The sequence below is a fragment of the Chiroxiphia lanceolata genome, chromosome 5, assembly GCF_009829145.1.
Source record: "Chiroxiphia lanceolata isolate bChiLan1 chromosome 5, bChiLan1.pri, whole genome shotgun sequence".
Lineage (NCBI taxonomy): Eukaryota > Metazoa > Chordata > Aves > Passeriformes > Pipridae > Chiroxiphia > Chiroxiphia lanceolata.
Genome location: NC_045641.1, coordinates 27,274,218 through 27,297,174, shown reverse-complemented (window position 1 = coordinate 27,297,174; position 22,957 = coordinate 27,274,218). Strand labels below are relative to the sequence as shown.

The 22,957-nt window shown below is 39.6% G+C and overlaps 1 protein-coding gene across 1 annotated transcript in view; it reads left to right on the top strand.

The window, feature by feature from the left end:
- ZNF277 (zinc finger protein 277) overlaps positions 1–22,957 on the top strand; it is a 51,874-nt gene that overhangs the window by 5,326 nt on the left and 23,591 nt on the right. The window contains 5 exon segments of the mRNA XM_032689224.1: positions 14,860–15,058; positions 18,215–18,303; positions 18,415–18,416; positions 20,660–20,716; positions 20,718–20,741. Coding sequence (XP_032545115.1) covers positions 14,860–15,058; positions 18,215–18,303; positions 18,415–18,416; positions 20,660–20,716; positions 20,718–20,741 — 371 coding nt within the window.

The following is a 22,957-nucleotide window of genomic DNA, read 5'->3' as shown; positions in this document are numbered from 1 at the left end:
ACCAGGCTAGTTTGCTATAGCTTGTTCACTGCTGTGTTTTTGCTGGGGAGTACTTTTTTTCTGTAAGAGCACTGAATTGTAGATTCTTGCCTACAATGATGCCTGCCACAAGGTGTGCCTGTCATAAACAGGTGATAATTTCTCACCCTTGAAGACTAGCCAGCTTTCTTGATGCAGGGGTGCAGGATTTAAACTAGCATAGGTTATGAGAAAAGTGAACAGTAGGAAAGGAAGAAAAGAACTTAAATATTATGAAATTACAAGCATTAAGTATTTTTACTTCAGTATATGTTAAATTCTTTTCTGTACAAACAGCCTTCATAACCTTATGAAGCACCCTATGTGCTTTCTTCCACTGTGTTCCGTCTTGAAACCTCTGCAAGAGCTCTGCATCTTTCTGTGAACATCTGCATCCTAAAACTGCAGTTGTTCCCAGACTGTGAGGTTTTTGCTTCACATTCTCATCCACAAACTCCTAGCAGGCTGAAACCGGGAGAAAAGCCTGAAAGCATTTGAGTGTCTTTCTATGGGCCTTTTAAACTAGCTTTAAATATTGCATCTTTAAAAGCCTCACACAACGCGGGAAAGAACATGGCATTGAATAACTGGGAGGGAGAAAATGAGCTAGGTTTTGTGCAACCTTGAAGCAGGCCTGTGCCTGTGAAGAGCTGGGCATGTAATCCTGACCAGTGTCTCTTTGAAGGCAGGGAAATATGTTCATGAAAGTGCAGATTCTTTGCTGAGTTGTTGTCTCGACTCAATCAGTAGTTAATTACGGTCATTTGAGTGGAAAAAGTCTAGTGTTTGATGACCCGATAATTGTTGTATTAAATTATGTATTGGTCAGGACCAGTAAAACCATATAACCAGACTGAAACTGTGCTATGGAATCCCTGTCCATGGCAGGGGAATTGGAATTAGATAATCTTTTAGGTCTCTTCCAATTCAAACCATTCTATGATTCTGCTTAGATTGCAATATAATGTGCAAGTTTTTGAAAGATACCAAGCTGCTACACAGTAGGGTTAGGTAATTTGGGGGTGTGCAAGCAGTTTTCCTCAATAAGAAGATGCCAGATACTACATAAGAGTACAAATGTAGTGTGTGTATTTATGCAATACAGTTTCATGTTAAGGAGTTTTTCTGCCCCACTTGGTGCCCTGTAGTATAAGCAATAACTCTTTTTTTGCTGTACAGATGTGGAATGCTCGAACTACTTCAAACAGAAAGAGTACCCATATTTGATGCCTTCATTATGGTATGGAGTCAGAAGTACTCACCTGGAGTCTTTGTTGATTTTTCAAAACATCTTACATGTTATGACAGTCAAATGACTGCCAACAAAAATATGAAATAAATTAAAAGGGTATTGTGTTGATTTGAGTTTTTTCTATGATCATAAAGTATTTTAGATCATCAGTATACAATAGTATGTGTTAACTTGTAATGTTTCAGCACTATAGGAAATGGTTTAGTTGCAAGTCTGATGTCTGATGATTGATCTCAAGGCCTGGTGTTCCACCAGGTATTTCCATGATCACTGCTTGTTTGCCATCCTGTCCTAATATTTTGCTATAGTAGACCTGTGAAAGAGAAATTGTAGTAGGTGTTTTGCCAGTGGCTTCAGTATTCCACCTGTCCTTTGTAGTGTGTTTCAACTGGGTTTCTTGAAACTTTCCTTTTGATTTTTTGCCTCATGTTTTCATTGGACAATGTCTTCCAAATAGTCTCCTTTTTTTTTCTTTACTTTTGTGTATTTTTCTCTGATTTTTATGACTCACAGACCAGTGTGAAATGGCCCAGCTGCTTCTATTTGATTCTTGCTCGTTGATATGTCATCCTCCCATTTGTCAAGGATGTCTCTGTCCCAGAGGAGTAGCTACTTGCCCTGTGTAGTTGTAGCAGTTTAAAAGCCTTCTCTTTATCCCCCTGGTATAGAAGCTTTGTAACTGGATATGCCATCTATTTCACCCTCACAAGTTGGTGTGGTATGGTGTGGCTCTGTCTACCTGAACAAATAATAAGGCACAGTAGATAAAGGCAATTGATGCCACATTCCCTACAACTGTATTGCATGGTTTGATATTTTTGCTTAGAATTACATGTAGTCAGTCTTCCCACACCAAGTAGCCCTTGGTTTAGACCCAGGTGTCTCCACTAAGGGTTGGGATGTGTTTTGTATGTATCTGGACTCCAGAAGAATCTAGTTCACGTGCCCCCAAACTGATCTCTAAGCCAATGCGCAAAGCAGCTGGAGGATGATCAGGGACTGCAAGACTCCTGTGTGGGTCAAAGCTGTGCTGAGATAGGAAAAGGGGGACAGAGCTGGTGGGCAGCGTAGGGGAGCATGGCGCAGCACCCTGCCACTCAGGACCACTGCCAGAATTCACAGTACGTGCCCCAGGTCAGGCCCAGCAGTCCCACAGTGGGAGTGCACAAGGCTCACAATATGAAAACAGCAATGGCTAGGGAACAAGTCCATGCAGTTATAAGTGATACTGCAGAGCATTTTGCTAGTCTTGACCAGTGTGCCAGCACTGAATGTTATTATGACTCAGTAATGCATGAATAAATGAGATAGAGCTTTTTCTCTGAAAACAGAGAATGTTTTCTGTAACAGAAAACATCCTGCTGGAGGTTTTAATTGATTTTGTCTTATATGGGATGAAAACATGCAGCCCGTGTTATTACTGTACTAATTTAATATTCAGGAGCCTGCACGTATTTACAGAGTTAGCAAAATAATGCCTGAAAAACATAAGCAACTTGTATCACTAATTCTAACATTCTAATCCTGTTTCTTGAGGAAATTAACTTCAATTATTTTATCATCCATGTCAATGAGCTACATTAGCAGTATCAGTAAGCATATATCATACTTAAGAGTCGAGATCTATGTCATATGTTTAATAAATGCATGGAGGATGAGAAATAAATCCAGTGTCATAAAAATATTTATTTCAAACTCCGGTACACATTCAGAATATGCTCAGAGAAATATTCTATGGTCTGCCGTGAGATGTCCCAGGCATCTGTAAGACATAAGTATTTGAGCTCTGACTTAAAAATACTTTCCTCTGAAAATAATTTTCAAAGATTTATGTATAAAGGGTACAAATAGTGGATTATTTGAAATACAGTCAAAGCTTTGTTGACTGAACCAAGCTATCAGTTAGGCTGAACTATGTTGATGGACATCGCTGCACACTATAATGAACTTTCCTTTTGAGCCGCTGTTTTTTTCAGTTTGACTACTTGTTTATGGAGGTTAGATTCTAAAAATAGAAACAACTTATTTTGCTACACTCTATCTGGAAAAGCTTCAGTTCGCTGAGATAGCAGCAACAGACCACAGAGCTTCTAGCATCACAGGAGCTCTTCCTTGTACTGATTCTTCAAGTACAAAATTCTCTTAATTCAGTCTTGAAGATGTTCTGAGGATCGGGAAACTAGTCAGAGTATCTGAGAGAAATTTCAGCCTCTTCTGTCAGTTTGAAACCCACATACACCAGGATCCCAAAAATGACACCTCTCAGCACGCACTTTGAGGTTAGTTCTAGCTTATATGAGTCTGAAAAAAATTAAAGTGACATTTAAAGTAAAAATTTCATGCTATTTTTAGTTGTTATTCTCAAATAGTTGTCTTTTCCAAGGAAACTCTACCAGTGGAAAAGTTATAAACCCTATGATGCAAATATTTTAGTTAAGAGCATGGTAAGAATTCCCATCATAATGACATGGGGTTCCTACAGGAACTGCTAAAGAGGGCTGTAGGTTTCTTTAGCTACAGTGTAAAGCAATTGTTTAAAAAGACCAAGAGGCAATTCTTTTAACATCAAGAGGATAAATATGCTTGAGAATTAAATCCTGTTAGAGGAAAAGGACAGGTGACAAGGAAAATCTTTGTAAAAAAGAGTTATTGATTGCTACTAAATCACGATGACAAGAAGTAGAGAGTAACTCATTAACCTGTTTTGCGTAGCAATGTTGACATAAAAGTTACTAGGCTTAGTATGGTAGATGCTAAAGACATTGAAAAGATAAATTGTAGCAATGAAGTATTACTATCCTTATTACAGATGTTGTTAAGACCCCTTCTTTCTGGGAGAGCTGAGGTCACAGTCACAGTAAGTAGAACTAAGGCATGCCTATTTCCAGCTTGCTAGTGTTTGCAGAGGATTCAGCGACAGTGGTAACACACCCAAGTACTATATTTGCATACACATCTTTACTTGCGATACCTTCAGTATGTATTTTTTAAAGTTTTAAATTACAGTCTGGATCAGCTTGGCACAAAATTATACTCTTTTTTTTTTTTTTAAGTAGTTAGTTTTCATGTGAAAATAACAGTAATTTAATATTTATTCCTCAAATTTAACCAGCATTGCTTATGCTTTATTATGGTGTCTTTGATATGCCTTTGTATTAAAGAGCAAGTTAAACTGATTTTTATTAATTAGATTTAGGTGATAAGTACAAAAGAAGAACCTAGATGGTACTTTTGTCCTTCCATTTCAAATTCTTGTGTTGAATGCTTTCTTCCTCTTCTTTGTAACTAACATTTTGAGTTTCAGGCTACATAATTACATTGTTAATCTTTCCAGATAATAGGGTAAGGTTCAATCATTGCTTCTGTCCCTGATTTTAGTACATAATGTGGATCTCAGCATTCCATGTCTACATGTCATGTGATCCAAACTAAACAGGGAAATGTAAACAGAAATATTGCTTAACAGCAGTTGTAAGAAATCAGAGAAGCTCTAAAAAGTGTAATAAAATTATTCAGAATATAATTCTGAAGTAGATAAATATTATTTCATATTTGTAACCAAGATATCAACCCTGCATTTAGTTACACTAATGTAAGTCTGTGCCATTTACCCAGGAATAAGCATTATGTGTCTCTGAGCTTGCAATAAAACCTGTGTAGTGTGTTAAGTATTTATAAATTGCATATTAACCTCAGCACTTAAATATTATTATGAATACTTATTAGAGTCACTTTCATTTGTGTGTGTATGGGCATGTGTGTCCATCTCTATGTGAGAACAGTGGGTTTGTTCTGGTCTTTATTGGTGTAGGGGTTTGTCTGCGCTCAAGCAGCAAGATGACAAGCAGTGGCATGAATCTGTTGGTGAACTGCGCAGTAATGTAGTCTGTTATTTAAACATGATCTTATTGGCAAGCACATTGGTTTTGTTTTATTAAAATTCTAACACTTTGCGTTCTTATTAATCACTTTCCCACTCCTTCTATTCACTTGTGTTCTGATGCCTGTGCTCTGGTACCCATAGCAACACTTGTTAATGCTAATGAAACTGCAACATCCTAAGCTCCCCAACAGAGCAGCCCTGTTAAATATGGCTATTAAGCACAGTTGTATTTCTGTTAGTTCCAGCTCCCAGCAGACACCTGCTCTATAGAAACTGTGTCCTGAGTTATTAGGATTTGGTAACTCACAGCTTTTCTTAAAGCTGTCATTTGACTGGAATAAAATTCACATATTCCCAGACAGCGGATGGTACGGTTTCTGTAAAACTGACAAGGTTTAGCTGTGGTATTAGTATCTTTTGAAGTGCTCATTTGCATTCAATGAAAAAACAGGCAGGGTTGAGACTGATTGATCTTTGAAGAAGCTACAGGATGTGTTGTCTCCTAGAGCACATGGACATTTTAACTAAATATCATTCATACTGTGTTAACAAGCAGAAGTAATAGCTAAATAATTCCTCGTGAACTCAGACTCAATTCAACTTTATAGAAGTATTTGAGCATTTTAGTATATATCAGGTAGGGAGATGATTATGTACATTGATTCTTCTTTCACTAAGAAATATATTTGCATGTGTGGTGGGTTCACCTTGGCTGAACGCCAGGTACCCATGCAGCCGCTCTATCCCTCCCCTTCCCAGCCGGAGAGAGCAAGGCGGGAAAAGAAAACACAAATAGTGGGTTGTGATAAGGCAGTTTGCATTTATGCAAAAAAAGAAAGCAAAAGCAGTGTGCATACGCACAAAGCAGAAGCCAGCAGTTAATCTCTACTTCCCATAAGCTGTGATGGGTGGCCACTTCTCTGAGAAGCAGGGCTCCAGCACGAGTATGGTTGTCAGCAGGCAGCCATCAGAGACAATGACTGCCTCTGGTCCTGCTCCTTGCCTCCACTTTTATATCTGGGTTGATGTTATATGGTCTGGAATATCCCTTGGTCAGTGTGGGTCAGCTGGCCTACTTGTGTCCCCTCCAGGATCTCGCCCTCGATTGAGAAGGAATGTTGCAGTGCTGTGCTCAGCAGTAGCCAAACCGGGGTGTGTTATCAACACGCCTCTAGCTACCAATGCAGAGCACAGCACTGTGAGGGCTACTGTGGGGAAATAATTCCAGCTCAGCCAGACCCCCACAGCATGTAGTATTTGTGAGGACAATAACGGGGTCTTTTATTTCCATTATTCTGAGTTTTGGTTTTGAATACTGTTTATCTAGCAAGCCATTAGTGATCCATCTTTTATACTCTAGAAAACAAAGGAAAAATCCTGTAATCAGTATAAAATCACTTCCAAGAATATGACCACAAATTAGGGAATGCTGCTGTGCCAACAAATAGATGCTGCAGTGCCAAGGCTGCAAAACAAGGAGGCTGTCATGTGTACATTTTGAGTGTCAAGCTGATCCTTCGTGATAGTCTTCCATTGTAGCTCAAAAAAAATGGATTACGAGACAAAGGTTTAAAACTACTCATTTCCTAAAGCGTTTTAAATGCAGCCCCGTTTCTGCAGAATTGCCTATAGGACTCCAGGTTGGTTTCCTCAATGTACCGTATCTGGGGGTTTGGTCATTTTGATAGCTAAATGGTTTTGCCAGGTAATCATTGTGAACTTGGGGGAGGGTGCTCAGCCTTTCTGTTTTCCAGCTGGCATCTGTTGTGCTTTTAGTGTGGAGTGCCAGGTTTGCTAGGTGTCTCTTGTATTCCTGTCGTTCTTTCCGCCTTTTCTTTGCATGTCTAAAACCCCCTCTTTTGCTCATTATTTGGACTCCTTTATTCACCTGTTTGTCTTTGTTGTGTTCATTTTGTTTTAGGATCATGTCAAGTTCTATGCTAATCTCCCCATAATATTAACCAGCTGTATTAATGAGATAATAAACCAGACTTGCTGGTAATGAATTGATTCATTCAACTACTGGATTTAATTAGAAAGACACTTAACAGTCCAGCAGATGTTCTTATTTTATTTATATCCTTGTGTTACCAACAGTGGGCTTATATCCTGTCTATATTTACATTATAACTCTTCAACCTAAGGCCTGTTGTTGTGCCATAGACTACAAAAAATGACATGAACCTGTAAATGTCTTAAGCAAATTTATATTAATTCCTTTTTCATCATTTCAGTTCTCAGACTATGTGAAGTCTTCAATTGCCAGAGTATTCTTCATCTAATAATAAATTGATTAATCTGTTTTAAATGAGATAGATTTCTTCTTCCCTAGTTAAAAACCCTTATCTTTGGACTTATCTCCTTTCCTTCTGGTCTTGTGACTGTCATTCCTTTTATCTAATAGCAAAGCTTCAAAAAGAAGGCTATGAGTGCCCCTCTCCTCAGCATTCCCTGCAGACTAATGTAGGGACTTCCTCCCTCAGCTTACTGGTTGCCTATTGGAAGGGTCTGCCACTCCCTGAGCTCTGGCATTGGAGGTTACTCCCCAGGGCCAAAGCCATGTGAGGTAGGAGTTCTAACAGTGAAGTCACTTCCTTTATCTGAACCCCAGAACCTCCACTTTCTAGTTAAGAGAATGTAATTATACAGCATGTTCAATTTGTCCCCAGATGTAGTCAGAGCACATAGTTCAGATATGCAACCAAGAAGAATTGAGCACAAGAGCTCATACTGCATTTAGTGAGCTACATGTGCCTACGCTGACAGTGGGGTTTACAAACTGAAGCCAGTGCTGGGTGTCCTTGTTAGGAAGCCAGTGATAAAATCTTAGTGATTTCTTTTCCTTTGTGCGTAGTGCCTTGAAGAAACCTTTCACACTTTATAAGGCATGCTTATGGTTAAATTGTATGAAACAGCCGAAGCTGTAAAGCTGAGAAGAGAGGAGGAAGCTGAGATGAGAAGAGGAAGATGCTGTTTCACCTTGCTACTTCGTACCGTGTGCTCCTTAGTTTGGTCTTGCACTTGGTGGACTCCTCTGTCACCATTTTCAATGTTATGAGCAGAAAGAAAGGGAGTAAATGGTTCTGTCTGGTAAAGAGTTGAATTGACTCATCAAGCATTTGGCAAGCCAGGAGCCAGCACAAGCAGAAGGGCGATAGTAAAACGGTTAGGAGTGGTAGGATAAGGTGAGAAAGACAGGATACAAATGACATCATTGTGCTTCGTGGTGGCAGCACCTCTTACACTGTTAAAAGCATCTCTGGGGACTTTGCCTTTTACAACTCCAATTCAAATTGCTGAATCTTTCCTTCCTTTTCTTTCTGATATGTCTGTTGTATTGACCATAAAATCATATGGAATATTGTTTTGTGATAATACATGTGTGATGTACAGGTAGAGTACATTGCCTGTTCTGCTATGGTCTGTGTTATAAGTGTGTGGGTGTAACGTTTACTTAATTGTGTAAACTAACATTAGTTTTGAGTTGAGAATAATTATATGCAAAGTAAAATGTTCCAGGAAGGAAAATGAATCCATTTGGAGCTGTTGCTTCATTAGCTATGAAGATTAACTATATTGTAACTAATCTGAAAATAAAATAAAGCCAAATAATTCGATGACAGGTAGACTTTTTTATTCATTTTCTTTTATCATTATTGTAATGGTGGTACAGCTCCTGTGCAGGGATCAGAATCCTAGGTATCCTATGGGTGTTCATATAAAAAAATAATGCTTATTTAGTTTTGAAAGTAATTTGTGTAATCCAAATTGTTTTCTCTATCAACTTATTGCGAATATCTTCAAAGAATTCATTTTATTTTCCCCTGAAGAACGGGTATACAACTTTGTCTTTGTTTTCAAAGAATATATTCATTTATTCTCTTATTTCTACTAATCTAAATTTTTTTAGCTCTGAATGGCTATAAAAGACCGTAATTTTATCTGTTCTGTTAAAGGCTGAACAATGTGGTGTCAACTGTCAGTTCTGTGAATGAGAGAGGGATTTCATAGTTCCTGAGTTTTTATGGCTGTCTGTGAAACCTTTGGGTAACTCTCTTCTTATAGGTAGCTGAGTCCTGTGCTGTTCATCACAGACACGAATAGGAAGGGGGTTAGGTGATAATTTATCACTGTTAGCTGTTATACACATTTGTTCTCACCAAGTGGTAAGCAGGAGGACCAACTGAAATGTTGCAGGGAATCACATGTTCTTTGAGTGAACTGGATCAAAAAAGTGCTATTGATATTAGCAAATGCAGAGTAACACACAGGAGTGAACACAAAGAATATGTCCACTGTCTTGTACATTAAAACCTGATTCACACTTACAAGACTTTGAATCACTGAAGACAATTCAGTGGTTAATTCAGTGATCCTAAAAGCAAGCAAAATACCATAAATAAAAGTAAATAGAGAAGAGATTGAGAAAAAACTGTCCTGATTTAGAAATCTTTTTTTTTCCACTCTTGGTCATTTTCAAGCCACCCCTTACCACAGCACATGAAAGAGTAGACTAGAACCAGCCAAGAGTTGAACCAGGACAACAAGGAATGAAGGACCATTAGGATAACATGAAATGTTGCTGGAGGTTTTTTAGTAGGTATTGAAAGACCAACATTTTAAACAGTGCAAAACAAATCCATGGAGAAAAAAGTTGTTTAACTGGTTTAACAAAGACTCATATAGCCTTTGACTTAAACTCTCCACCCTCAGATTTCTGGAAGATTGTTGCTATTTCTGTGATTACTGTTTGTTTGCCTTATTTTATACACTTCCAGGGAATTGCTTCTTGCCCTTGTCAGCTAGGGCACGTGCACTAAAGGGATGTTTAGTTCTGTCCCTGTGAAGTCATTTTGTTGCAGTAGTTCTAAGAGAAAAGCTTGCTACTTTTTCCTCATTTCAAGAGTCTCTGCATGTGGGAGTCTTGGAGTTTGAGAACTGGATCTGAGTGTTTTTATTTCTGTTAGCCCTGAGCTGTGGTTCAGTTAACAGCTCTTCTTCAGTACCTGTGGCCACTCTGCTCCAAATATAGGAACAAAGTTAGCTGCTTTTGCAGAGATTTCAATATATGCTTAGCTTTGTTTGTGCTACATTAGTCCAGTAAGTGCTATGCTAAAGGCTGTGCATCTTTGTTCAGCTCTGTTAATTTGTTTTCTTGTTCAGTGTTTTTTTTGTAGCAGATGAGTACAAAGATATTTCCATGTATTCTTTTTTCCCTCCCCTCCTCCAATTGTCTTTGAAAGAAATTGCATAAGCTTCTGCAGTTGCCACACTGGCACAGTAAGTCTAAAGTTATTCTTTTTTAGCTACTTTCTTTGGGCACCAAAATTCTTCACTCGCAGTTTTATTCCTTTCAGCAACTCCCCACTACAGTTGAAGGCTAACAGCTCTGTACTTCCAGCCCAAGTAATTGCTATTCACAAGTACTCATTTTGAATAACTGTATTAGCTCCTTGTCTACGTACAGTAGCAGTTCCTGCCCTACACACCTATCTGTTGAAAGTTTGTTTTATTAGAGCAGATAGGCACTTGTTTATTTGGACTTCTAAATGTTTGGACTAATGGACTTCTAAATAGGTCATTGCAGGAGACCTAAACTATAATGAACAAAAAGCATGTAGCTGCTTACTGGTCACAGCTGAACTGGCTGACAGAGTATCTTCTTAGTTCACTTGGCATCAGCAATTGCAGAGGAAATTAAGTTGTTCTACTTTCTCCAGTAAGTTTTTAATGATTCTGCAGGCTACAACTAATACTAACTGTAAGAAGGACAAAGCCGGACTCTTGGCAGGGACATCAGTTTTGCATGGGACAGCTAACCCTTTCATGAGGATTGCTCATAGCACATAGTTTAGCAGCTGCTGTTCTTAAAATAGGGACAAATGGAACAATTTCTGCAATGCCAGTTTTAATAAAGAAGTGTCTGGGGGAAAGGAATGGGCAGAAGTGCAAGTAAAATTGCGAGAGGAGTGTTAGATTGTGCACAGCAGTGTATTGCTACAGGTAATGCCATGCTCTGTGTGCTGCCATCTTCCACACTGTTTAGTTTTATGGGATAAACTGAATTCAGTGTAACCCAGCCATCAGTCTTCAGTCAAGTCACTGCCTTCCAGTCAGTTATATTTTCAAAAGTCCTAAGAGAAGCCTCTACAGTTGCGGAGGGGATATATGTTGTTTCAGAAGCAGCATGGAATTGATGAGCTGCGTTTCCTTTGGGTTTTGTACCCTTTCCCACATGTGCTCCAGTAGCCCCATCTTACCCCCAGTTTCCCAGATGAGTACCCTCATCAGGAGCCATTGGTTCGTGCTGTGGCTGCTATGGAGCACTGCATGTCCACACTGGCAGGCCACCACTGATGGATCAGAGCCTCGTTCCCCCTCTCCATGCCTCTTTTACCTGAACAGAAATTTGTCACAGAATCTCAGGAACTTCCCAGGCCCATCTCTGAAACTCCAGCCCTTCTTTGGTTATTTCAGAGTCTTGTAGAGGGTGGGATTACAGCACTGCTCCATTAGCATATTTTCCTAGGAAAAAAGATAAATTACTATGATTTTTTCAATTATTTTCCACATTTTCCGTGTGGGCAGTTATCAGATTATTGGGTTTATTGTACTTGCCAATGTATAACATATATATGTGATTTTCATGGGGTGAAAGTTGACATTGCTTCTTCTATCTGGTAAATTTTAAATTAAGCTTCATTTAACCATACACATTTAAAAATTTCTGTGTGACACAATAATAGACTTGAGAGAAGACCTTTTGCTTAATTCTCTAGGTATCTTTAGAAACTGAAACCCAGGAGGTTCCCTCTAAATATCAGGAAATGCTTTTTCACTGTGAGGGTGTCTGAATACTGGCATGGGTTGCCTAGGGAAGTTGTGGAGATACTGAAAAGCCATCTGGACGTGGTCCCAGGCAACCAGCTCTAGGTGGGCCTGCTTGAGGGCCCTGCTTGATCAGATGACCTCCAGAGGTCCCTGCGGATCTCATCCATTCTGTGGTTCTGTGAAATTTCATTTTTCTACAGAGATGTTCATGTCATTGCAGGAATTCAGAGATAGTTTATTCTCCTGCTGCACAAGCTAACTTCACATCACAAGAGTCAAGGACACCCATGATGTTTTCAGTTTTCAAACTCAAGAGTGCAGGAACATTGGGGAGCTTTTTTCTGTTTGATTTTAGTCTCCTTTTGCTGTGCAAAATTGATGTAGCTAAAATTGAAGATACAAATTGAAATTGGCATTTGCTTCCAAGATAAACCCTTACCAAAGACTGAGGTATGATTTGTTTGGAAAATGAATACCACAGTTTATTTCTGGACAGCTAGAATTTGATTAGGTTAATGGGGCCAGTTGTTGAAATCTGTTGGTCACACCATGTTTCTTAATGAACTCCACTAATTTATGCCAGTGAAAGAGCTTATGAATTTACACCACTGTTATTTAAATGGGGAACACACACATATACTCTGGGTCAGTCTACTTGTTTCCAGTACTGCTTCTTGAACTCTGTCAGGCTTGGTCCTGTGACCACTTCCCTGGGGAGCCTGTTCCAGTGCCCAATCACCCTCTGGGTGAAGAACTTTTTCTAATACCCAACCTAAAACTCCTCTGACACAACTTCAGGTCCTTCCCTGGCCTCCTGCCACTGGTCACCACAGAGAAGAGATCAGTGCCTACCCCTCCTCTTCCTCTCATGAGGAAGTTTTAGACTGCAATGAGGTCTCCCCTCAGTCTCCTCCAGGCTGAACAGACCAAGTGGCCTCAGCTGCTCCTCATATGGCTTCTCCTCAGGGCCCTTCACCATCTTCGTTGACCTTCTTTGGATGCTCTCTAATAGCTTAAATATTTTTCCTTAATATCTTTTAGTATTGTGGTGCCCAAAACTGCACACTAGTGCAGAGCAGGACAGCACAATCCCCTCCCTCAGCTGGCTGGCGATGCTTTGCCTGATGTCTCCCAGGACACGGTTGGCCCTCCTGTGTGCCAGGGCACTGCTGACTCATGTTCAACTTGCCATCAACCAGGACCCCCAGGTCCCTTTCCATGGCATTGCTTTCCAGCATCTCATTCCCCAGTCTGTATGAACATCCAGGGTTGCCCCATCCCAAGTGCAGAATCTGGCACTTTCCCTTGTTGAACTTCACACGGTTGGTGATTGCCCAGTCCTCTGATTTGTTGAGGTCTCTCTGCAGGACCTCCCTGCCTTTGAGGGAGTCAACAGCTCCTCCCAGTTCTGTGGCATCTGCAAACTTGCTTAGTATCCCTTCCAGTCCTGCATCCAAGTCATTTAGGAAGATGTTGAAGAGCACAGGGCCCTATATGAAGCCCTGCGGAACCCCACTAGGTACAGGTTGCCAGTCTGATGTTTCCCCATTCACTATTACCCTCTGTGCTCAACCCATGAGCCAATTGCTCACCCACCACATGTTGTGTTTATCCAGCTGTGTGATGGACATTTTGTCCAGAAGGATCCTGTGAGAAACAGTATCGAAAGCTTTACTGAAATCCAAAAAGATTACATCAGCTCGCTTTCCTTGATCAACTAGGTGGGTTGTGTTATCATAAAATGAAATCAGGTTTGATAAGCTGAGTTTTCCTCTCATGAAGCTGTTTTGGCCGTGACCAATGACTGCATTGTCTTTCAGGTGTTTTTCAGTACTTCCCAGGATAATCTTCTCTATAACTTTACATGCACTGAAGTGAGACTGACAGGCCTGTGGTTTCCAGGGTCCTTCTTGAAAATCGACAACATTCCCAGCTTCCAGTCAACTGGGACCTCTTGGGGATCCCAGGACTGCTCAAAATGATTGAGAGAGGTTTGTGATGACATCAGCCACTCTTTGAAGATTCTGGATGAATCCCTTCAGCCCCATAGATTTGGTAGGGATTCAGCTAGAACAGCAGATCCCACACAATTCAAGGTCGACTGGGAGTTGATCATTCTCGCCGGTCGTGTGCACTGCCTGAACTACAACAACAGCAAACTTGGAGACATACAGGGTGACTCTCCTGTTTGCTGTCACTGAGCACCTAGTCTGACTGGTACAGTATAGGTACAAACATAGGCCATTGAACTTTCCACATGGGGGCGGGCTGACCCCTTCTCAACATCGGTACAGTTAGAAAGTGTTTCAATGGCCTAAACTTCTGTGTGGTAGTAATCTTTATCAAGAATAGTCTTTCTTTTGTCATAGAACAGGAAGTGAGATGCCAAATGGGGAAAAAAAAAGACAAGACAAACACATACAGACATTCAAGAGTCAGTCAGAAATTATAGAAGCATTGTGCAGTAAATAAAAGTATAATTAAGGAAAATTAACATGCAAAACAGTTGTGCTATATAGTCTAAAGCCTTCCTGAACTCTGAGCAATGTCGCAAAGGGAGTAGCTTGAGTCATATCAACAGGTAAACTAGGTAGGGAGAGGAAGAAACTTGCTTTAAATAGTAAGCCGAGTACTTGTGACTTGATGTCACTGGGAGTTCAGTTGGGGCAGATACCTGAGAACTGTCCTGTGCTAGCCTCCCACTGTCCTTCTTGGAAACAGTGCAGTCAACCTGCCAAGCTGCTTCCAAGCGTCTCTTTGGTGGAGTGATCCATGCAACAGAATTGAGACTCAAAACAGTACTGCCTAAAAGTACTTCAAGTGATGTAGCTTTATTCACTCAGTCAAAACTAGTTATTCCTTTCATTTATTTTAGATACTGAGTGTATTTTGGAGCCTCTGTCTCTGCCAGAAAGGCCAGGTGGTGTTGATGCTGTAGAAAGTTCTCCCTGCGTGCCTTGCATTTTCTGCAAAGAGTGCTATCTTTTAGCAGAACAAAACCAGCTCCTGAAGCACATGATTATTGAACACAAGCTCGTCATAGCAGATGTGAAACTGGTTGCAGATTTTAGAAGGTAAGTGTTATATCATTTAAAATGAGTGTGTATGTGTGCAGATGTTATGGAAAGCTTTGGAAAAGTAGAGATCATCTTTTTTAAAAGACATTGTGAGAAGATATCTGTTACCTTTTTTTATAAGCTCTTTGCTGCTGGGCTCTAAGGTTGTTTTCCCATTACCTTCCCAGTCCCCAGCCCTTAGATGTTTCTGGAACTAGAAGACTCAATTTTAGAATGCATGGCAATTCCTTTGTTAGACATTCTTTGACGTATCCTACGGACTTCTCAGGTCCTGTCACTAATCAACAAGTTGTGTGCAAACTAGAAAGCTGTCGTTTTAGTAAAGCGCAATCCAGACAATCAGTTCTCCTAATTTGGAGTTTTATTTGTATAGGACAAGACTATATCTACCACTGTTTAATGTCTTAAAGCTGTGTGTTTTACACAGAAGCTGCTTAGTACAGGATCTTTCACATTCTGGGATGAAATTAATTTGTGCTATTTTAAGGTTGCCAGTATTTCCCCACTGAAATCACATTTAATCCTTAACTTTACGGTACTGTGATCTACATACAACTGTGACTCCTTCTACAGCTGTGTCATTGATCATCTCAGCAGGGTCACATTTGGCTTTCTCTCTCTTAACTTCCTCCAGTAGCTGGCATGGCCCCAGCTGGCTTGTAACTTCAGAGACCAGACACTTGCTTGACATTTTGCTTTCACCCACAGTAAGGAAGGCTAGACAGTACCTGCCAGTCTGTAGCTAGTTCTGTTGCAGTGTTTAAATTTTAGCTGGATAATTTCTCAACTAAAATGAGTTTTCTAGTAGGTTGTCTGTTATTAGTTACTCAGTCAAAGCCGGTAACTTGTGTCTATCAAGACGCAGAAAAAAAAAACAATACAGTGTAATTTAGGAAGAGAAATGTAAGCCATATAAATCTGTAATCACATATTTGAGCTTAACATTGATTATAATTGAAAACTGATTGTTTTTGTTCACTTTTGTGCTGAAAGCAGACAGAAGAAGAATGTACTGTTCTTTGGAGATAATACTAATATCTTCAGGTAAATAAAATCAGAGCAGCTCAGTCATGCACATCCAGTCTAAGTGTGCTTGAAGGAATTATTTTGCATTAATAGAAATGTATTTTAAAATCATCTTTTCAAGAAAATGCCCATTTAGATTCTTTTTCTGCTAACGCAATTGGAAGGTAGCCAGATCTTATAGTAAGAGGCCCCAGGATGTGTTGTTACTCTGAACTGTGCTTTCTCTAATTTACTGTATCAGTAAAATAGTCTAATACTATGCACAAAAAAGTGAGTGTATTCTGAAGTGTTGAACTGAGGTGTGGAAAATACAGGGAATCAACTTGTAAAACATAATATTATTTTTATACCTAGCAATGAGTTACAGCCAGTCTTAGGAACACATTTCTTGACAGAACTGCAAGAAGTGGATGATCCAGAAAAGACCAGTACTAATGGAAAACTTCTTTCTTTTTTTTTTTTTTGACTTTGAAGAATAAAGAGAAGTTGGCACAAGGGCAAGGGGAAAAGATAAGGGGAATGGCTAAACATGATCACTCATTCTGTCTCCCTGGAAGTATGACAAGGCATTGGTTTTATTTGATCATTGATTATTTGGGTTAAGTCTTATGATGTGAAATCCCTTAACAGTAATTTTCTTGGCACAGGCAGTTATGGTTAGGTGAGTTTGTACCAGTGTTCATTTCTCTCAGTGCAGGGGACAGACATTTAGTAAATGAGCTCTTGAAATCTCTTCATTTGCACATTTAAGTCCTAAAAGCTTGAGGATGACTTATTCTGGAAGACTTACTGTTCTGTGTAGCAGCAAGACTGTTTCAATGTGCATTATAAACAGTGGAGTGGGCAGGGGAACAACAAAACACTCACCTCTCAGTTTACTGACGTTTAATGATGCTGCTGAATGAGCTTCAGCCACGCATTCTGGCTTCAGTGTGCTTAGCTGTCTGCTGTACCAGAGGTTAGTCCTCTCAGTGGCACAATTAGCAGAAACAAGTATGTGCTGATTCCTTGACTGCTGCAGTTGAAGTCCTCATATATTAAAATAGATGATAAATAGAGGTAATGGGAGCCGCCATGGGATGTGATAGCTGTGGCAAGTGAACTTATAGATTGTACAAGTATTAGAAGCTGCAACTATTTAGAAATGCCCTCATAATAATAATATCTGATTTTTGAATGATTATTTTTCTAATTTGATGGCACATAATAAGAAGCTATCATACTATAATTAGCCTTTACCTTACCAGCTCTCCCATGATTTATATCATACATGAGTCGTAAGTATAAATATAAGCAAGTACTTAAGCATTTTCAGATTATTTTTAATAGTAAAATTTCAAATAATTAGCACAAGGATTGCTTCGTTCCCTTCATCTCATGTAAGTGAAGTGATGATTTCTTCTTGATTATACGGTAGTGTGATAAGGGTGATATGGTTTGAAGCTGGCTCCCTGCCAAGTCTCCAAACCTTACCAAGTAGCTTCCTAGTTCAGTGGAAATCTAATCTCAGTTGGGATCTGTTGGTGCAGCTGTCATACAAACAATGGTAGTACAGAATGTTTTTAAACAACTGTAGTTGATGGGTTAAACCTTGAAGATGTGTTTAGGGTTTTTCTTATTCTGTCTGCTATCCCACCCCCAGGTGTTCAGGGACTTCATTTTTCTGTCTTTCTAGTTGTCTGCCAAGCTACAGCTTTCAATGTAACTCCACAGGAGACCTGCCAAAACCTCACTTTTGTCAAGTTGGTGTTTTTACTGAGTTTCAGATTCCTGACTGTATCTTGCATAACGCAGAGCACAATATTTTGGGAATTTGACAGTACTCTGTAGTATATCTTTTCAGTAAGATGCATCTGAGTGGCACTTGTGTCTAAAAATGGGAATAGGTCACAGTGTTTATGCAAAGCTTATTGAGTTCTTCACTCTGACAGCATGGTTTAAGGGAAACCAAATTAATTTCATAAAATTGAAAACTAATATAAAGGAAGCAAAAACAGAGACAAGAGTTAAAAAATAATCACAAAACACTTAGGAATTTAGAGAATGGAAAAACAAGAGCTCATCAACTGTTTATTGAACATTTTGGTGTTTCCTTTTTCACTGATCATCTCCCTCTTATTTTTAAAGCTACATCTTGTACTGGAAGAGAAGGTTTGCAGAACAGCCTATCACAGACTTCTGTAGTGTGATAAGAACAAATTCAAAAGCACCATTAGGTAAGTGTGCTGCTTGCTTGCTCTCTGATGGCCAGATCATGTGATAATTCCTGGCATATACTGCTGCTTTGATGAGCCAAGTGTGTCTGACACTAAGTCAGAAAACCACAGAAGTAATGTTTAACTCTTAAACATGTATCTAAACTTACCTTTACCGAGGCTTATAGCGCGTGCTTCAGCACTGTGCTAAGTGAGGATGAGCTCAATACATGCCTAAGAGCACTGTGCTTTGGGGTCCATTGCATGTCAAGGCATAGAAGTAGTGCCACTTACATCATGACTGGGGAAGTGTCAGTACCCACTGCATAAATAATTGGTGACAATCCTTCAAGGAATTATGAGAAACATTCCCAGTGCCTTTTCTGACTTCACCCTGTCCACCATCCCCACTGATGCTGCTAACTCTTCCTGGACATCAAGGCCACAGTCACCCTTCCCTTCCCCTGCCATGGTGCTTACTGCCCTGAGGGTATTAGGAGACAATATCTTCATGGAAGGGGTACAAAAACTGCAATTCTCTGGGCTCCAACACAAGACCAAAGACCATACTTCATTATTCTGCTGTGTTGGCATGGTGGAACATTCCATCATGAAGACAGTGTTGACTGTATGAAGGAAGTGTTTCTCTCAGAAGTAGTTGATGCATTACTTTATCTTCCCTTTTCTAACATATTAATATAGTTTACCTAAAAGCAAATAAGAATATTAGGGCTTTTCTGCTTCTTTCATTCTCCATGGTGACCTTAAAAGAGAGGAAGCAAGGCACGCAACTGGTGTCCAAAATGCGTGGGAGGTGAAAACTGAGTACAAAATGGCTGAAAGTAATTTTTTTTAATTAGTCAAAATAATTTTAAGAAAAGTAGTCCTACAAAACATGAAAATGACGCAAAAAATCATAATTCTGTTTCTCTTACATATGTATGTTTTTGCTTCTGAAATTTTAATACTTACCACTCAGTTTGAAAATTGCAAATCAAGCACCCGAACACCAGAACTATAAAATATCCGTGACCCTTCCAGAGAACAATGAGAATACTTTGTTGTTTGTTTGTTAACAAATTTTTTAATTTTAGTGGACACCTCCTTCCAATTTGATATCTTAGAAATCAGGGTTTGTCTTACTTCAAACAGGCTTTCTGTGTGAAAAGATGGGAAAGGATAAAATTCCATCAAGCTTAAAATTGTAAAAGACTTAATAATGGAGGCTTCAGTTCACCAACCACTTAACCCTTTGTCCTGGTTCTGGCCCAGATCAGTGGGAAGGGGCGTGGCCAAGACATTATGCTTTTCAATACCACCTTATGTCATTGCCAGGGACTGGGAAAAAGGGACTCGCTCTCTCACTTCTAAGAAGAAGGCATTCCTTTCCGGTCCAGGGAAAGTGTGGTGTAGTGGGAAGAGCCGTTTGGAACTGTGTCGAGGGCTTTCCATCTAAAACTGTTTTCTTGTCTTATACTCTTTTGCTACTACTATTGTTGTTGTTACTGTGGTTTTCTTATCTCGTTGCTGTTTCCAGTAGGTTGGTTCTATCTCAACCCATGATCTTTGCCTTTTGTGCCTCCAGCTGGAGGGACAGAGAGAGTGGTGGCATGGTTTTCTTTTAGTGTGACTATAGACACCCTTTGATTAATAAATGAGTACTTTCAAATGCAAATTGGTTTGTGACTTTTTTGTATTTTCTTAATGCGGATCACTTTAATGTAATCATTTGAATCACACTTGTCTTATTAAATTGGATATGACCATAATAGTAAAAAGATTAGTAAACACAAAATATGTGTAAAAACATAAAAGTAGCAATGGGAATTAGGCAAGTCTCAATGCACGTTACTAAACAGTTGTAGTGCATATCCTGCAGGATGTAAGAAAGATCGATGGTAACAGGTATGTAATAGGTCAGAGCAAGGGGAGGATAAACTCAAATAATGATCGCTACTGAAAACTGGCAATTACTTACGGGAAATAACTGAAAATCTCACATGCAAGATAAAATTAAAGGAATCATTTCAAGAGGGGTTTCTTTCATGCTGACTTTAATCTGTAATCAATATAAATGATAAATTGTTTATATCTCCAGAAGAACCATCATAAAAATTATAAAGCTGTTAGTGAAGAAAAGCTATACAAACTTGTATCGTTAGATCACAATATAAATATGTATATAGAAAATATTTAAGCATGTTTCAGAAATTATGAATAAAATAACTGACTTTTCTAGATATAAAAATCATAGTCTTACATTTTAACACATGCCAGAGGTTTAGCAAACCCCTCCAGAGTTTAGCAAATTATGTTCAGAAATATTCAAAGCAGCTGCAACTTCCATTCCTTACTTGCATTTTCTAATCTCTTACAGAAGAACAGACATTATTTTCTTTTATGTGATGTTTACCCAGAAGACAGGCTACTTAGGAGAACAGCTTCAGCAAAAAAGACTGGTAAGAAATTACTGTTGTTTCATTTTTTAAGGTAAATGGTCCAATAGAGTAGTATATGGTAACTTAGTAGGCATTTTAAAGTGAAATCGGGGTTTTGCTAGACTGCAAAATTCTGATTTTTTTAAAGCTTATTTCCTACTGTTGCACAAATTACAGAAAACCCCCTGTTTATAGATTTTCCTTGGAATAAATTTGCAGGTTGTGTGTCAGTATTTCACACAACTGGAAAATAAGCCCAGAGCACTGAAAAGTTCTGAGTGTGCTGACATTTTTTCTTCTTGCAAGGATCTGCAATGCATTTACACACTATCGTCATTATAGTATACATCTGGCGAAATTAGCAAAATAAAACTCAGTGTGCAATACTGTGAAAAGGGAAAGTGATACATATTACAAAATCTTCAAGCAGTTTTTCATGTGCATTCACATTCTCTTTCCCATAGTTCATTAATTCACACTCTCATACTCACAAGCACCATAGTGGATGAGTGGAGAAGCCTGGCAGTATTGTTTCTGTAAGATGCAAAGGACAGAAATGCCAGCTGTTGAGCCCACGTGAACCGCTCTGGTTCTTCTGGCCCAGTGATGGAAACCCAGTACTTTGGACAGACCTTGCTTAACTTTTAGCATTGTCAGTTCTGAATAGGTGGCCTTCAAGTTAAGCTCTTGCCAGCCAGCTTCCAGGAGTCTTAGTCCAGGTCGTTGACCAGTGGGGGTTTTTTTTTCTTTGTTTGAAATACCAATCTGGAGTCTGAGTTTGCTGTTGGGCCTAATTAAAAAATCAATGTTATGTGATACATAGCAGCCTTGTTGACAGTCTCTCAGTATTAGGATGCAGGGTCTTCTGCTGGCAAGTCATGTGTACTGTGAGGTGTTAGAGTGCAGCCTTATAGTCTTACATAAATAAATTCCTCAGTTTACTACTGGCAGCTATGTCCTGGGAATTGGTAACACATGCCTTTAACCCTTCATTATGCTGTTTCTTCTGGTATATACAATTTTTTGTATGCACAGCTGCAACTAAAGACACTTAAATGATAAGCATTGAGAATGAAGGAGAAGCTTACAAAACCCAAATTCTAGTCCTCAGGAAAGTGGGGATTGGCAGGCAAAAATCCAGTCAATTCAACTATTCTGAGAGTGTTACTTCAGTTTGCTGGCTAAAGTAATATTCTTCAGCTCACTACACATGACTAGTGAATCCCCAGAACTGGAGGATTATGTATAGCTCTTACACAGCTTTCCATAGGATCCAGCTCCTGCAAAGAAGAAATGTGGTAGTTCTGCCACCAGGGATTTCCCACGGAGTTGGAGTTGCCTTAGCTGAAATTTGCATTCCTGTGTAGGTTTGTTGTATTGGCGTGGAAAACAGCTGAGGCAATCATGCCTACCATGCTTCTCTTCCAGTTCATCCTGAGAGGTGTCATCCAGGATCAGTAAAAAAGGTTTATCAGTATCTTATCCATGACAGCAGCTAAGTGTCTGTAGTATTTGCCCTCTTCTGATCTAGTGGTGATTCTTTCCCAAAATATTCACCTAGGCTCCTGCATTGACAGCTCAAGAATTTCCTAATTCAGCAACATGAACGAACTCTGAACCCACACGAACTTCCAGGATTCCCAGCTACCTGCAGTAGTGAGTTGCATGGCTTAACTACACAGTGGGAGAGAACCATCTGTTCGGTCCTTTTGAACCTGTCGTGTCACACCTGGCTGGTTTTTGTATGAGAAGAGGTAGTGAACAGTTTGTCCTTAGTCTCATCCAAACCATTCCTGATTTGTCTCCTCATCTACTTACCTCATATAATGTCTTTAATTAATCCTGTGCCAGAGTGCACACTTATGGCAAAGAAGGACAACAGCAACCTGGGCTGTATTAGGATGAGTGTTGCCATCCAGTCAAGGGAGATGATCCTTCCCCTCTACTCAGCACTACCGAGACCACATCTGGAGTGCGGGGTCCAGTGCAGGGCTCCCCAGCACAGGAAAGATATGGACTTAGGTTGAGCAACTCCAGTGCGGGGTCACAAAGACTCTTAAGGGACTGCCACATCCTTCATACAAGGAGAGGCTGAGAGAACTTGAACTGTTAAGTCTGCAAGACAAAGCTCAGGGGAGAACTTAGTGATGTATATAAATCCTTGATGGGAACGAAGAAGAGGGAGTCGATTCTTCTCAGTGATGCCCACTAACAGGACAAGAGGCAATGGGCATGAA